Raw genomic sequence first — 15,341 nt, forward strand, 5'->3', positions numbered from 1 at the left:
CAGGAGTGCCAGGAGTCCCAAGCTAAGCAGGGGTTGCAGCGCGAAACCCCGTTCCAAAGAACCAAAACAAAGAAATACAGGCAGTCACTTCTCCAGATTAAGTGTGTCCAGCTGCCTTTGTTTTCTCTCCTGTAGGTGACTTCCTAGCCTTCCCAGTTCACAGCCGACTTGCAAACACGACGACAGACGAATTGGGATTTCCGGGTACGAGTCCGCGCGCCAATTTGAGCCGTGCGTGAGTGAACGCACGCTCGGAGCGCTGGCCAATAGGCGGGCGCGCGCCTCCCCCGAGTTTGCTGCGGACCAATCACAGTCCTCTCTTGGAAGGGGGTGGAATCACTGCAACGGTCTCCGGGATTCAGTTTGAGCGGAGCAGACGCGCGCCGCGGTGATCCGAGCTGCTGAGAAGTGCTGCGGGTGCCACCTGAGCGAGCGTACCCGAGGTCACAGTGAGTCTGGGGAAGCGACCCTGGGAGGAACACTGCGGGGAGAGAAGCGACCTGGGCGCGCCAAGGCAGAGCCTCCGTGCTACCTCCAGCACCGGCTACCTACCCAGGTTCTGTGCATTCTTTACCTCAGGCCTGGGGCACAAAACAAAACGCCAGCGCTCTGGAATCTGAGGTCAGCAGTACAGGCTGCAGATTTATGAAGAAGCGCTGAGGGTGGACAGACTAGGTGGGGTACGCTGCTGCAGAGATGGAAGGAATTGTCCTTTGATGTGGCCTCACACGTAGGTGAGAGTTTTATGAGTAGTCAGTGCAGTTGTAAGCATACGTTTGTGGGGAGTGATTACGGGAAAAGAGACTAAAAACGCCGGTTTAAAAAAATTAAAACGAAAACATTTATTGGAGCCATAGCGTAAGTAACTTTGTTATGGTTGTTTGGTCGAGGGTTTCGTTTTGCTGTTTGTGAGACAGGTGTCGCTGTAGCCCAAGGTGACTTGGAACAGACTTTTTGCCTAGGCGCCTCCAAGTGTCTATGCCACCAAGCCCCGACTCTGTGAAGAACCTTTATATTCAGAAAATATACGATAACACATGGCTTTTATGCCAAAGGACTTTTTACATTTTTATTTACTTTTATTTCTTGTATATGAGTGTTTGTCTGCATGTATGTTTACGCACCAGGTATATGCCTAGTGCCCACGGAGGCAGAGGAAGGTGTCAATTATGAGCTATCAGGTGGGTGTTGGGAATTGAATCTGGGTCCTTTGGAAGAGCTGCCAGTGCTCTTAACAGCTAAACCATCTCACCCTAGAGGACTTTGTATATACCAGTTCTTATCGTAGTCTGGTGGCTTCTTTGAGAGAAACTGCCTTATTTTTTCTCATTCTAATATGATTAGCATGCCTTTTCACTGTGTTCTTATTTTATATAAAGATACAGTTTTAATTGTAGATAGTTTTATTGTAATTGATATTGTAGTTGGTCTCCTCTAAGACAACCTTGAGGAGACTGTTCCCTCCTACTATGGATTACTGGGATTAAATCAAGTTGTCAGGCCTGTATTTGCAGGAGTTTTGTTTTGTTTTACTGAAAATAGACCTTCGGATTACTGTATGAAATAGCAGTGCTTTGGCTGAACAAGTAGTGGGGAGACAGCCAGTAGGCAGCACTCCTCCATGGCCTCTGCATCAGCTCCTTCCTCCAGTTTCCTGTCCTGTTTGAGTTCCTGTCCTGGCTTCCTTCAGCAGTGTACTGTGACATACTGTAGAAGTGTAAGCCAAATACTGCCCCCCCGCCCCCCGCAATGCTTCTCCCAACCACACCACCAATAATAAGGCTTCATTAGGCCTAAAACGATAGAGGCTGCGCACACATCTTAAATCCCAGCAGAGGCAAGCCAGTCTTTGAGTTTGAGGGTCAGCCTCAGCTAGGGCTACAAAGAGAAACCCTGTCTTTGAGGGGGGTGGGGGAAGGGAGAATTAAGATACAAAACACTGTAAATTATGTTATTAAAATAAGTTATTCTGAAATTTTTCTCTTGTATGAAAGGGGAATCAAAGGACCAATTAATTTTATTTTTCTGTTGTATGTATACATGTTTTGCATACATGCATTTATGTGCACTACATGCATGCCTGTTGGGTCCCCTGGAACTGAGGTCATGGACGATTATGAGGCACCATGTGAGTGTTTGGAATAAACCCAGGTCCTCTGCAAAAAAAAAAAAAACAAAAACAACAAAAAAGAAACAAGTGCTCTTAATCACTGACCCTGTTCCAGCAGCTACTTTTGTTTTGTTTTGTTTTGTTTGAGACAGAATCTTGTATGTACCCCTGGCTGTTCTGGAACTTGTCTTGTAGACCAGGTTGGTATAGAATTTTCAGTAATCCTCCTGCCTCAGCCTCCCAAATGATACTACTGCACTATTGCAGAGCTGTGTCTCTACCACTCTCTAAACTTTTTTTTTTTAAGGTAGCTGAGGAGATATTTTTGTTTTGCATTAAATAATTAGGTTTTTGTATATGTCAACAATACATTTTTATTTCGTGTGTGTGTGTGTGTGTGTGTGTGTGTGTGTGACAACACATGTGGGAAGGTCTGAGGACAACTAAACAAGAGTTATTTCTCTTCTCTCTCTCCTAACCAAGTGCTAGGATTATACTCATGCACCACCACGTACCACTTTTTATGTGGTTTCTGGATTAAACTCAGATCCTCAAAATATCAGGCATTTTAACAACTGAACTGTCTCCCTTTTGAAGCACTCATAGGACATTCTAAGCAAGACTCAACAGTTTTAAAGGATATAAATAACACGTCAGAAACCAATAACAAAACTGGGTGTGATGGATTTCTAGCATACGGAGAGCTGAGGCAGAAGACTATGGGACCAGCATGGGCTACCCACATAGGGACTTACAGGCCAGCTTCAGTATGTCAAGGACAGAAGAATGTTGGAGAATGAAATGCATATTGGAAAGCAATATACAGACTTATGTGTTTACATTTAAAAAGAAAATTTGAAAGCTCATATGGTCCAGTTAGTAAAGTGTTTGCCAAACATACACAAAAAGGGAAGATTGGGGGTCAGGGAGGCAGTGAAGCATAACCCTAGTCTGAAAAAAAAAAAACCTAAGAAGTATAAAGATATCAGTAATAAAGATAGATTAATAAAATTGATACACCTGGGAAAAATAAGGAAAGGCAAAAAAAGATGGTGTAGATGTAGATGAACAGTTTCAGAAAATGAAAATGAAAGCATAACCACAAATTGTACAGAGCGTCTTGCCGTGTAGCCTAGGTTGCCTGAGCTCCTATCTCAGCCTTCCAAGTGCTAGGATTACGGATAAATGCCACCTATGCTTAGATAAAATTATATATGTTTTCTACAAGTAACTTTAAAATGATAACTTTGTAGGGTCTTTCTGTGTAGCTTTAGATGGCCTGGTACTTCTTGTATAAACTAGGCTGCCTTGAACTCAGGAAGCTATCTGCCTTTGCCTCCTACATACCGAACTTAAAGGTGTGCTTTGTAGAAAAAAGTTATCAAATTGATTGAAAACTTGAATAATAGCTTCCATATTTTTAAGATGGGTTTAAATTAAAATTTGATTTTCTCAAAGCATTAACACCAGTACAAGATGGAGTTTTGCCAAACAACCATTTCCTTTACTATCAATATATTAAGAAGTTACAACACTTCCTAACTCACTTTAGAAGACTAGCATAACTGATAAGGACAAAATTAGAAAAAAAATCACATACATTGTGGTTTGAATATGCTTGGCACATGGGAAGTGGCAGTATTAGGTGTGGCCTTCTTGGAGGAAGTGTCACTGTGTAGGCGGGGTTTGAGGGCTCCTAGTGCTCAAGCTCCGCCCACTGTGGAAGAGAGAGCCTCCTCCTGGCTGCCTGTGAAAGGTAGTCTCCTTCTGGACTGCCTTTGGATCAAGATGTAGAACTCTCAGCTCCTCCAGCACTATGTCTGCCTGGATGTCGCTCTGCTTCCTGCTATGAGCATAATGGACTGACTCTCTGAACTGTAAGCCAGCCCCAATTAAATGTTTGCCTTTATAAGAGTTGCCTTGGTCATGGTGTCTCTTCACAGCAGTAAAACCCGAACTAAGATACCAATTGTACCGTTCAACACAGTGTTGAGAGCTTTCCCTTTGACGTTGGAAGTCAGAAAAGAATACCAGGTGTCTGTTCTAGTCAGGATGTTGGAAGTTATCTCAAAAGCAGAAGATAGAAAATGTGCCAGGGCCGGGCGGTGGTGGCGCACACCTTTAATCCCAGCACTCGGGAGGCAGAGGCAGGTGGATTTCTGAGTTTAAGGTCAGCCTGGTCTACAGAGTGAGTTCCAGGACAGCCAGGACTACACAGAGAAACCCTGTCTCAGAAAAACCAAAAAAAAAAAAGAAAAAGAAAAAGAAAAAAGAAAATGTGCCAGGAGAAGTAAACTTATGTAGTATTATTATGTATTATTACCATCCTTCCTAACCCCAAGTAGATTCAACTTCAGAATCAAGGTTAAAATTAATTACATTTATGTATACTAGTAATATACTGGATATGTACACTAATACATTTATGTATACTAGTAGTATACTAGAATGTGTACTGGTAAGAAATAAGTAGGAAATAGAGGGACTTTGTTTTGTTTTGAGATAGAGTGTGTCTTACTTAGGGTTTTGTTGCTGTGACAAGACACCATGATCAAGCCCAAGTCTTAGAAAAGGAAAACATTTCATTGGAGCTGGCTTACAGTTTCAGATGTTCAGTTCATTATCATGACAGGAAGCATGGAATCATCGGGCAGGCAGACTTAGTTCTGGATTAGCTGAGAATGCTACATCTTGATCCAAAGGCAGCAGTGGAAGACTGTCTTCTGCAGGCAGTCAGGAGGAGACTGGAATTCCACACTGGATGGAGCTTAAGCATTAGAGACCTCAAAACCCATTCCCACAGTGTCACACTTCCTCCAACAAGGCCACACCTCCTAATAGTGCCATTCCCTGAGGGCCAAGCATTCAAACACAAGAGTCTGTAGAGGCCAAAGCTATTCAAACCACTACAGGGTGAGATGGTTAATATTGTCCGCCTACGTAAGATGTAGAATCACCCAGGAGACAGACTTCTGGGCGTGTCTGTAAGGAAATGTCTAGATTGAATGAATTAAGGTGGGAAGAGTAACCATAAATATGGGTGAGATGGTTCTACAGATGGGGTTCCAGACTGAGGAAAATGCAAATGTGGCTGCCTGACTGGAAGTAGGTGCAGGGTGACCAACTCCCTCTTAGTCCTGCAGTGCTGCCATTCCCACTACTCTGGACTGCATCCTCAGGCTGTGAGCCAAAATACACACTTCCTTTTCTTGAGTCACCTGTGTCTTGGATTTTTCTGTGGCAAGGAGAAAACTAATACAGAGGACCCCACCCTGTGGCCCAGGCTGACCTCAGACCTAGAGTAACCCTCCTACTTCAGTTGCTTGGTGCTCTTAAGTACATACCAGTGAGTTTGTTTGAGACATGGCCCCATACACCACTGGCCTCAAACAGTTTAGTCAAGGATGGCAATGTGGTGCTGATCTTCCTGCCTTGGCCTCCCAATTAATGAATTATAGTTGTGTCCCACCCATGTCCAGCATATGTTCAATACTTATTTCCCTAATGACTGGTTTGCTGTGCAGCCCTCTCCTACCCCCTCACATATGCGTCGTAGTGCAGGGTCTTGCTCATACTAGGCAAACGTCCTACCATTAAGTTACATCTCCAGCCCCTGAACTGAAAACAATTTACATTAAAAATGAGAAACAAATAAGCTGAGGTAACTGGAACAGTGGGGTTTGATTTAGGATATTCTAGATGACGAATGGAACAAATCTAGAAGACTCAAAACAGATCCACACATGTTTGAAAAATTAATTTGTGGTAATATTAGAAGGGTAAAGTTTCCTTTTTTTTTTTTTTTTTTCTTTTTTAAAATAGTGCTAGGACAATTGGTTATTCATTTGGGGGAAAAATAAAATTGGACATTCTGCCTCTTACTATGCACAAAAAAAGTACTGATAGCTAAAAGATGTTAGTAAAAAAAAAAGCAAAATTATACTTTTTAGTTATTTTTATTTTCTGTGTTTGGCCTGCACGTATGTCTGTGTATCACATGCATGTCTGGCACCTGAGGTGTTATATAAGTAGTTGTAAGCTGCCACATGGGTGCTGGGAATCAAACCCAGGTCCTCTGGCAGAGCAACAAGTGATTATAACCACTGGGCCATCTCTCCAGCCCAAAAGTTAAATTTTTTTAAATGTAAAGAATACGTAGGAAAATATCCTTAAATGTGAGAGTATAGGAAAGATTTTAAATGGATGAACATTAATAATATATTCATTAGCTGGACTTGGTGACCCAGACTTCTAATCCCAACTACTTTGTTGGCTGAGATAGGAAAATCACAAGTTTATGGGCTTACTAGAGTGAGTTCAAGGTCAGCCTGTGCAAAAGCTGAGGTAAAATTTATGAACAAAGCTCTTGGTCCAGCACTGCAAGGAAAAAGAAAAGATGTGTTCATCTAAATTGTAGCAAAATAAGCTATAATGTGTGATGTTATATTTGTAATGTACATCACAATAATAGTGTTCTTTAGGTGGTTGCTGGTTGAATGGATGTGTTTGTGGGTGTTACTTTAGGTGAGAGAGACTTCATAGAAAGATTAGAAGGTTAGAGCGAGATGGGCTGATTGACAGGGTGAGTTCCCTGAAGAATAAAGAGAAGGTAGAGTCCATAATACATGGAGAGAATGTCAGACACTTAAACCCTAGCTTACAAGTGTCTCCAAATGATGGCTGCTTTCTTCTTGCCTCTCACAAAGCACATAGACTACACACAGACTGCACACAGTCTGCCCAATCCCTCACTGCCCAGGCATACTTAGGATATATTTGTGAGCAGAATTGGACCCAGGCTCTATTCTTATAACTTGATAATTTATTAATGGAAGCAGACATTCATTTTAAACTCTTACAATTATTATTTGTATGAGTAGACCAAAAGCTCATGCAGAAGTGGAAAAGTCAGGCTCCCTTTGTCACAGAGAGTAATAAGAATCTGTTCTTCATTAAACTGAAGCTGTGCTGAACACGCTCAGCAGCATGGCTGTTTCATGGCTGCTTCTTTTCTTTTCCAGTACACCCCCCGCCGCCAGCCCTCAGTGTGGAGCAGTGACTGTTTATGGTTCCTTTCACTTGAAATCATGCAGAGAGCCTCACGCCTGAAGAAAGAACTGCACATGCTAGCCATCGAACCTCCCCCAGGCATCACGTGCTGGCAGGAAAAGGACCAAGTGGATGATTTGCGAGCTCGTAGGTATCCATCCCAACATGCCTGCATGATGGTTGTATCCCTACTGAAGATTGTCCTAAATTTCACAAGTTGATAGATATTAAAGTAGCAAATAGTAAGGTGAATTACTGATTTGTAATTAAGGTTGTCAGCTGGCTGTTGGTGGCACATGTCTACAATCCCAGGATTCTGGAGGCTGAGGCAAGAGAAAGAGGATTGCTTCAAGTTTGAAGCCAGCTAGGCTACACAGTAAGATTTTGTCTCAATAAAGATTTTGTTGGGGGATGGGGGAGTAGAGATAGTAAGATGTCTCTGTGAGTAGGGACACTTGCCACCAAGACTAACAACTCAAGTTTAATCTCTAGGATCCATATGGTGGAAGGAGAAAACCAGCTCCTATAAGTTGTCCTCTGACCTCTACATACATGCCATAACGTAGCATGCATGCACACACACATACACACATTAATTATAATTAAAAAAACAAAAAACAGTTTTAGGTATTAGCTGTGCAGCAGTGTTTGAGGCCAGGTGGGCAGACAGGAAACACTGCATGGAGACACAGTTAAAGCCTTAACTGAATTACTGTCTTCACCCAGTTTCTTTTTTTTTTCCCTTTCATTTCTGTTTTTGTTTGTTTAGATTTGAATCATGTGTGTGTATGATTACAAGCACACATGTACAGGTGCCTAAAAGAGCCAGAGGAGGGCATCAGATCCCCTTGAGTTAGAGATACGGGCAGTAGTTGTAAGCTACCTGATGTGGGTGCCAGGATTGGAACTCTGGTCCTTTGGAAGAACATTGAGCACTCTTAACTGCTAAGCATCTCTAGCCCTTATGCCTAGAACTATAGACATCATTTGGTTCGTTAGATACAGTTTTGGTTGTTGTTTGCCTTTTGAAAAAGGGTCTCATGTAGCCTAGGTTGGCTTCAAACTTTTGATATAACCTGAGATGACCTTGACTTTCTAATTCTCCTGTCTCCGCCTTTGGAGTACGAGGATTTCAGCCTGTGCCATCATGTGTGGTTCATATACTGTTTCCTGCTGAACTTGGGGTTATATATGCTAGGTAAGCGGTCTGCTGAGCTACATCTCCAACCCTTTGTATGGTAACTCAAATCATCTGGTTCTCTTTTAACTTTCCCTTCCTTTTTTCCTTCCTTCCTTCCTTTTCTCAAGAAATACTAGGTGGAGCCAATACACCTTATGAGAAGGGTGTTTTCACACTGGAAGTCATCATTCCTGAGAGGTGAGTATGAATTAGAGTCAGCTTATAAGGTAAGGCACAGCTATTGAAAGACAGACTGTATACTATTTAGAGCATTAAATGCAGCAGTTAAGAACCAACGTTTTAATCCTAGTCTTACCGTGACTAGGAATGTGTTAAGTTGTTTTCGTCTCTTTGGAGTTCAGTTTCCTTCTCTAAAATAATGGACCACATTGTAACTGAGCCACACCCCTCCCCAAAAATGTGGTGTGTGTGTCTGTGCGTGTGCGTGTGTGTGTGTGTGTGTGTGTGTGTGTGTCTGTCTGTCTGTCTGTCTGTCTGTCTGTCTTAAATATAAAATATAAAATTGACCCTTGTGGCCATTTTAGGTATAAATTTCACATCATTGTGGGTTTTGTTCATTTGGTTGATTTGGTTTTTGTTTTGGATTTTAGAGGTAGGATTTCTCTGTGTAGCCCTAGCTGTCCTAGAACTTGTCCTGTAGATCAGGCTAGCCTCTAACCTAGAGATCCACCTGCCTCTGCCTCCCAAGTGCTGGGATTAAAAGTGGTACCACCACCAACCAGCATGTTGTACAACTATTACCTCCTGAACTTTTTCATCTTCCCAAACTGTAACTTCATACCCATTATAAATCTAGACCCTCCCAGTCTTCCATGACACTCACCCTTGGCATCCACTGTTGTTCTCTCTACCTCAATGTAAGGCCCCTTCAGTCAAGTGTCCCGTAAGTCTCCAGTCAAGTGAGGTATAGCTGTAGTTAGTATAGAGTGATGGGGGATGAGATGAGTGTCTTAACTATGAAAACTGGGCATTTCTGTACCACTGTGGGGCCTAGACAAACTTGGTAAGCCTGAATGAGTAGCTTAATTATGACACATCAATTCTGAAAATAGACTGGAACTTTGCAAGGTTTGTTTGTTACTAAAGAGATATGACTAAAACCAATGTGTAAGTCTAGTTGGAGCCTGTTTGAAAAATATTTGGAGATGGGTTAGAAAGATGGCTTAATAGCTGTTCTTACAGAGGATCTGGGTTCAGTTCCCAGAACCCACATTGCAGCTTGCAACTGCCTATAACCCCAGTTCTGGGGATTCGTACGCCTTCTTCTGGCCTTTGAGCACCAGACATGTTAATGGTATACAAGCACACATATGTGCAGTTAACCACACATACAAGTAAATAAATAAATCTTTTTTTTTTAATATGGAGACAATTTTAATAGTCAATGATAACTGGGGGTTCTTTTTAAAAACTTTTCACAGATATGATGGTATCACAGTAGGACAGTGTTCTTACTCTTCAGAGATACTTGGTAGTGTTTAGAAAGTGATATGGGGGGCGGGGGGGGGGGACGGGCAGTGGTGGTGCATGCCTTTAATCCCAGCACTTGGGAGGCAGAGGCAGGCAGATTTCTGAGTCCGAGGCTAGCCTGGTCTACAGAGTTCCAGGACAGCCAGGGCTATACAGAGAAACCCTGTCTTGAAAAACAAAACAACAACAACAAAACAAACAAACAAACAAACAAAAAAATTAGAAAATGATGGGGGATCTGAGTATTTTTAGTACCATTATTTCAACTTTTTGATTGCTAGTAATTTTGATTGTTGGCAAATTTGGGGAATATCTGCCTTCCAAATGCTGTCTTTCTAACGTTTTTCTAATCCATCATTATTTTAGATAGCTACTAGTGACCAAGGAATGATGTAAAGTGTAAACCTCACCCTAACTGAGGTGCTAATAAAATTGATGACAGTTGATAGCTCTGGGGGATGGAGAGTCTGTTTTCTTTAAGGCCTCCCCTAGGTTGGCTGTGCTCTGGTGGATGGCTCCACACCCATGAGCATATGGGCACCATAAATTGTAAGGCTCAGTATGGTGATGCATGCCTTTAATCATGAAGCAGCAACGAAAATAATTTCCTCCTCTTACACATTCACAGATACCCATTTGAACCTCCACAGATCCGCTTTCTGACTCCAATCTATCATCCAAACATTGATTCTAGTGGAAGAATTTGTCTAGATATTCTCAAATTGCCACCAAAGGTGAGTAAAGGTTAGACATGACTGGGACATCTGTTTTCTTGGCATTGGAAAGGGGAAGCCAACTGGGCATGGCAGCTCATGACTTTAATCCCAGCACTCTGGGAAGTGGAGCTTGTAGGAGGAGCTAAGGTGGGAGGAGTAAAGAGAGGGAGAGGAGCCAGGGAGATGAGGGGGTGGGGAGAGAGAGGGAGGGAGGGAGAGGGAGGGAGGGAGGGGCAAACATGGAGGCAGATGTTCACTATCTCCGCCAGTCAAAGGTAGTTCGCATATCTAGGTTGGATATTGGGTTACGCTTCTGATTGTAAAGGGCATGTAATGATCTTGTTATTGATCATTACCAAATATATAAGCTTTTGGATAATCTAAGCATTAGAGTCTCATCTGTACCAAGCCCGTGTGGTTGGCAGGATGGTCCAGCTACTGCCCAGCCTTGCAGAGACAGCGTGGAAGACTGGCAGAGCTCTCGTGGGTGGCAGGGCTGGTGTCTCTGGCTGGCCGTTTCTAGCTGTGGCACGCACGTGGCCTCATGGCCTCAGAACATGGCCAACATTTTGAAGTATAAGGACGTCCAGGTGTTCAGCGGTCTCTATAAATTGGCTAAGTTTAGAAGCCATATGTGCTTCCCATATCTTCAGTTAATTCAGTCATTCTGGATTTCTGATGGAGTTGAAGACTTATAGTCTCACAGCCAGACATAAGCCAGGTTCAGAACTAAGTCTTTTAGTTAGGAGAGATGACAGAGGTTCTATTTAGTCAAAAAAAAAAAAAAAAAAAAAAAAATGATGTTATATCTATCTTGTACCTGACTGATACAAATTGGTATAGTTATGAAATAATTGTATTTTGAGAAAGGTTTTTGTTTTTTTTTTTTTAACAGGAAGGGTGATATTTTGTTGTAGTAATTATTTTAAAAAGCATCTGCCGGTTAATCCAACTGTCTAGGCTGCTGTGGCTCTGCCTAGCTCAACCATGTGGCCAGAGGCCACATGGGTGCTGCAGCTAGAAATGGCCAGCCAGAGACACCAGCCCTGCCACCCACAAGACACCAGCATGGGAGATGGCTCTGCCAATCTTCCACGCTGTCTCTTCAAGGTTGGGCATTGCCCCGACCATCCCGCCAACCACATGGGCTCGGTACAGATGAGACTGTAATGCTTAGATTATCCAAAGGCTTATATATTTGGTAATGATCAATAACAAGATGCCCTTTACAATCAGAAGTGTAACCCAATACCCAACCTAGATATACCAACTACCTTTGACTGGCGGAGACATGTGAACATCTGCCTCCATGTTTGCCTCTCTCGTTCCTCTCTCTCCTTTAGCTCCTCTTCCTTTTCCTCTTCCTCCCTTACTCCTCCTACCTTAGCTCCTCCTACAGAACTCTTTGAGTTCCAGGACAGCCAGAGCTACACAGAGGAACCCTGCCTCAGAAAAGAAAGGGAAGGAAGGAAGGAAGGAAGGAAGGAAGGAAGGAAGGAAGGAAGGAAGGAAGGAAGGAAAGAAACTAAGTGAAACATTTTTTAAAAAAGAAAGGGGGAAGCAGGAGGATTGGGAGTTAAAGCTCATCCTCATTCTTTTTGATTTTTTGAGACAGTGTCACATAGCCAAGGACGGCCTTAAACTCCTGGTCTTCCTGCCTCTACCTTATAAGTCCTGAGATTACAGGGATGGGTCACTGTGCCTGGCTCGACAATGTCACAGAAAATGTCATACAATTGTTGATTTGTATATAGGGTGCATGGAGACCATCCCTCAACATTGCCACTGTATTGACCTCTATTCAGCTGCTCATGGCAGAGCCCAATCCTGATGACCCACTAATGGCGGACATCGTATGTATCCCCAGTGTTTCAGTGGCAATAGCCTACTTTATCTGTACCTTTAATATTTCAGCTGTTGCTCACGATAGCAAATCAGTTTCTCTGTTTTAACTCTGATTTCATTTTAGTCTTCAGAATTTAAATATAACAAGATAGCTTTTCTCAAGAAAGCCAGGCAGTGGACAGAGACTCATGCAAGACAGAAACAAAAGGTATGATATTTGCTATTATTATTTGAGTATTATATCTATGGGGATGGAAGGGGCTAATGAGCTCCCAACCTTTACTGAGGCACTAATAAAACTGATGACAGTTGATAGCTCTGGGGGATGGAAGTCATTCTTCTTGAAGGCCTCCCTTAGGTTACCCATGCTCTGTTGGCTCCACACCCATGGATATTATACGGGCAGTACAAATTGGACTTGGTGGGTTATATTTAAAAAAGAAAATTAAGGCCCAGTATGGTGATACACGTCTTTAATCACCTCACTCAGGAGGCAGAGGCAGGTAGATCTCTTGAGTTGGGGGCCAGCCTGATCTACATAATAGTTCCAGGTCAGTCAAAAAAATTTTTAATTAAAAATAAAAAGAGGGCTTAATATTGGAGAAAGATAGGGCTGGGGCTGGGAGGAGGTAGGGTTGGGAGTGAATGTCATCAAAATACATTGTATGAAATTCTCAAAGAATTAAAATATAATACATACATACATATATACATATTATAATGTATGTCCCGGGGCTGGAGAGACAGCTTAATGGTTAGGAGGCCATGTTCCTCTTTTCCTGACTTTAATTCAGCACCCAGCATTCCTGTCAGGAGGCTCGCAACTGCCTCTAACTCCAGCTCTTAGGGACCTGACACCCACTTCTGGACTACAGAGGTACCTGCATTCCTGTGTACACAAACACACAAGACACATAATTAAAAACAAACATCATCTTTTAAAAAAAAAATACAGATTTGTATCCCAGATTAAGCACTTAGATAAAAATAGAGTACATGTCTAAATAGTATTTATTAAGTTTTCTAAATCCATACTGTGCTCTAGAATGGCTGATTGGATTCTTTCTCCTATTGTAACCATCTAAAGATTATTCAGCAGCTGCTTAGCTGCTCATCCAACAGTTGCCACCCACTGGCAACACTAGAGGGCAGCAGCATCTGCTTTGCAGTGTTCTTGTGAATAGCAGGGGTAGAAGAAAGGTGACTCATTCAAGTGTTTCCCATTTGTCCTTTTTAATATTGAGCCAGAGACTAGTTAAAAAATAGTGAGAAGATAGAAAGTTTTATTTCTTATGGGACCACATTCATGGAAAAGAGGGTTTACATTGAGAGAGTGTTTTGCTTTATTTTTGAGACACAGGTGTTTGTTTGTTTGTTTGTTTCTTTTGTAGCCCTAGCTTGCTTGAACTTACTATGTAGGCCAGGCTGGCCTAAAACTCAGTAGTCCTCTTACCATAGCTTCTTGATTATTGTTGTTGGTGTTTTGTTTTTGTTTTTGTTTTTTGTTTTTGTTTTGTTTTTTGTTTTTTTTTTTTGTTTTTTTTTTTTTTTTTTTTTTTTTTTTTTTGAGACAGGGTTTGTCTGTGTAGCTGTGGCTGCCATGGAACTCACTCTGTAGACCAGGATGGCCTTGAACTCAGATCCGCCTGCTTCTGGCTCCCGAGTGCTAGGATTAAATGATGTGTCACCACCACCTGGCACCTCTTGATGTAGACACACACATCATTATGCCTAGTTTTTTTGAGGTGATAAAGTTTGAAATGAAAAAATAAAGTATGTAAAAAAAAATTTGACAAAGATGCTTTTAAAGGAAATACATGCCCACTAAAATCTTAAAACAAAGAATACCTAGACATGGCATCACAGAGCTATTTTTTCCATTAACACTGTGAATGTTATGTTTGCTCCCTCTCTCCGTTGCAGGCTGATGAAGAGGAACTAGGCACCTCATCAGAGGTGGGTGACTCTGAGGAAAGCCACTCCACACAGAAAAGGAAGGCCAGGCCACTAGGAGGAATGGAAAAGAAGTTTTCCCCTGACGGTCAGAGAGTCTGTCCTGGTCCCTCTTAGTTACTAGCATTCTGTATCAAGGTGGTCTCTTTTGCTTGCTTCTTTTAAATGTTTTTCTTTGTGCTTGATGACAAATGTTTGTATCCTTACAAAAGACCTTGTATGTTTACGAATTCTGCCATGCAGCGATCTTTAAGGATAGTTTGTTTTATTTATCTTGTACATATGTATTTAGAAAACTTTTAAACTTGAAAAATAAATAATACTTAATGTTAAGTGTGTGTTTATACGAAATGTGTGTCTGGGAGTGAACTGGTTATAGTGCTGTATGATCAGAATGTTAAAATATTTTGTCAGCTTACCATCACTAGAGACACAAACTGTTTGAATTCATGAAAAATAGTTGTTAAGAATCATTGCCCTAGGCTTTAGTGAGTGTGGTTTTTCAGAAGCCTTAAACTGTGGACTGAAGCAATGTGCCCTTTGCCAGTGCTCAGTTGTTCTCAGCTTTTGCTCTAGGATTTATGTAGTTGGGAGTTACTACAGTGTAACTTTAATTTACACAGTCTCTTCTGTTGTATGTTGAGATGGAGACTTGCTAACCTCAAATGCACAGAGGAGTGTCTCTGCCTCCTGAGTAGTTGGATTACAGGCGTATACCACCATGCCTGGTCCGTGACAAATATTATTCTGCACAATTAGTCACCAGACTTGAATCCCCTGTGATTTCATAATATACTTGTCTTATGGTGGATTTGGGGTGTTACCTGGTCAGCACTTTATCCTCCCAGTCCTGTTATCTTGTTAATGGCAGAGGTAACAGACTGGAGTGTAAATCAGCTGATATAGGAAAAGGGCACCTGTACTGTGTGAATATAAAGGGGACATAAAGGCTGGACCTGCCTAGACAGAGACTATAATGTCTCTCTGTATCCCAATA

At 42.0% G+C, this 15,341-nt stretch overlaps 1 protein-coding gene across 2 annotated transcripts; it reads left to right on the plus strand.

Annotated features, from left to right (window-relative positions):
- The first annotated feature begins 325 nt into the window (after nucleotides 1-325).
- On the plus strand, nucleotides 326-14,677 carry Ube2t (ubiquitin conjugating enzyme E2 T). Of its 2 annotated transcripts, none has more exons than XM_034513374.2 (7): nucleotides 326-449; nucleotides 7,132-7,306; nucleotides 8,468-8,537; nucleotides 10,459-10,564; nucleotides 12,301-12,399; nucleotides 12,516-12,599; nucleotides 14,315-14,677. In XM_034513374.2, the coding sequence occupies exons 2-7, from the start codon at nucleotides 7,198-7,200 to the stop codon at nucleotides 14,459-14,461; spliced, it is 615 nt and encodes a 204-aa protein (XP_034369265.1). In that variant the 5' UTR covers nucleotides 326-449; nucleotides 7,132-7,197; the 3' UTR covers nucleotides 14,462-14,677. The 2 variants fall into 2 exon arrangements, with proteins under 2 accessions (XP_034369265.1, XP_076797363.1); XM_076941248.1 differs by lacking the exon at nucleotides 326-449 and adding an exon at nucleotides 7,431-8,357 and having other exon boundaries at nucleotides 7,155-7,306.
- Nucleotides 14,678-15,341: the final 664 nt, after the last annotated feature.

The sequence above is a fragment of the Arvicanthis niloticus genome, chromosome 10, assembly GCF_011762505.2.
Source record: "Arvicanthis niloticus isolate mArvNil1 chromosome 10, mArvNil1.pat.X, whole genome shotgun sequence".
In the NCBI taxonomy this organism is placed as follows: Eukaryota; Metazoa; Chordata; class Mammalia; order Rodentia; family Muridae; genus Arvicanthis; species Arvicanthis niloticus.

Coding starts and splice junctions, on each gene's coding strand:
- Ube2t (XM_034513374.2), top strand. CDS start 7,198: ATGCAGAGAGCCTCACGCCTGAAGAAAGAACTGCACATGCTAGCCATC. Junction 7,307..8,467: donor AGTGGATGATTTGCGAGCTC/GTAGGTATCCAT, acceptor CCTTTTCTCAAG/AAATACTAGGTGGAGCCAAT. Junction 12,600..14,314: donor ATGCAAGACAGAAACAAAAG/GTATGATATTTG, acceptor TCTCCGTTGCAG/GCTGATGAAGAGGAACTAGG.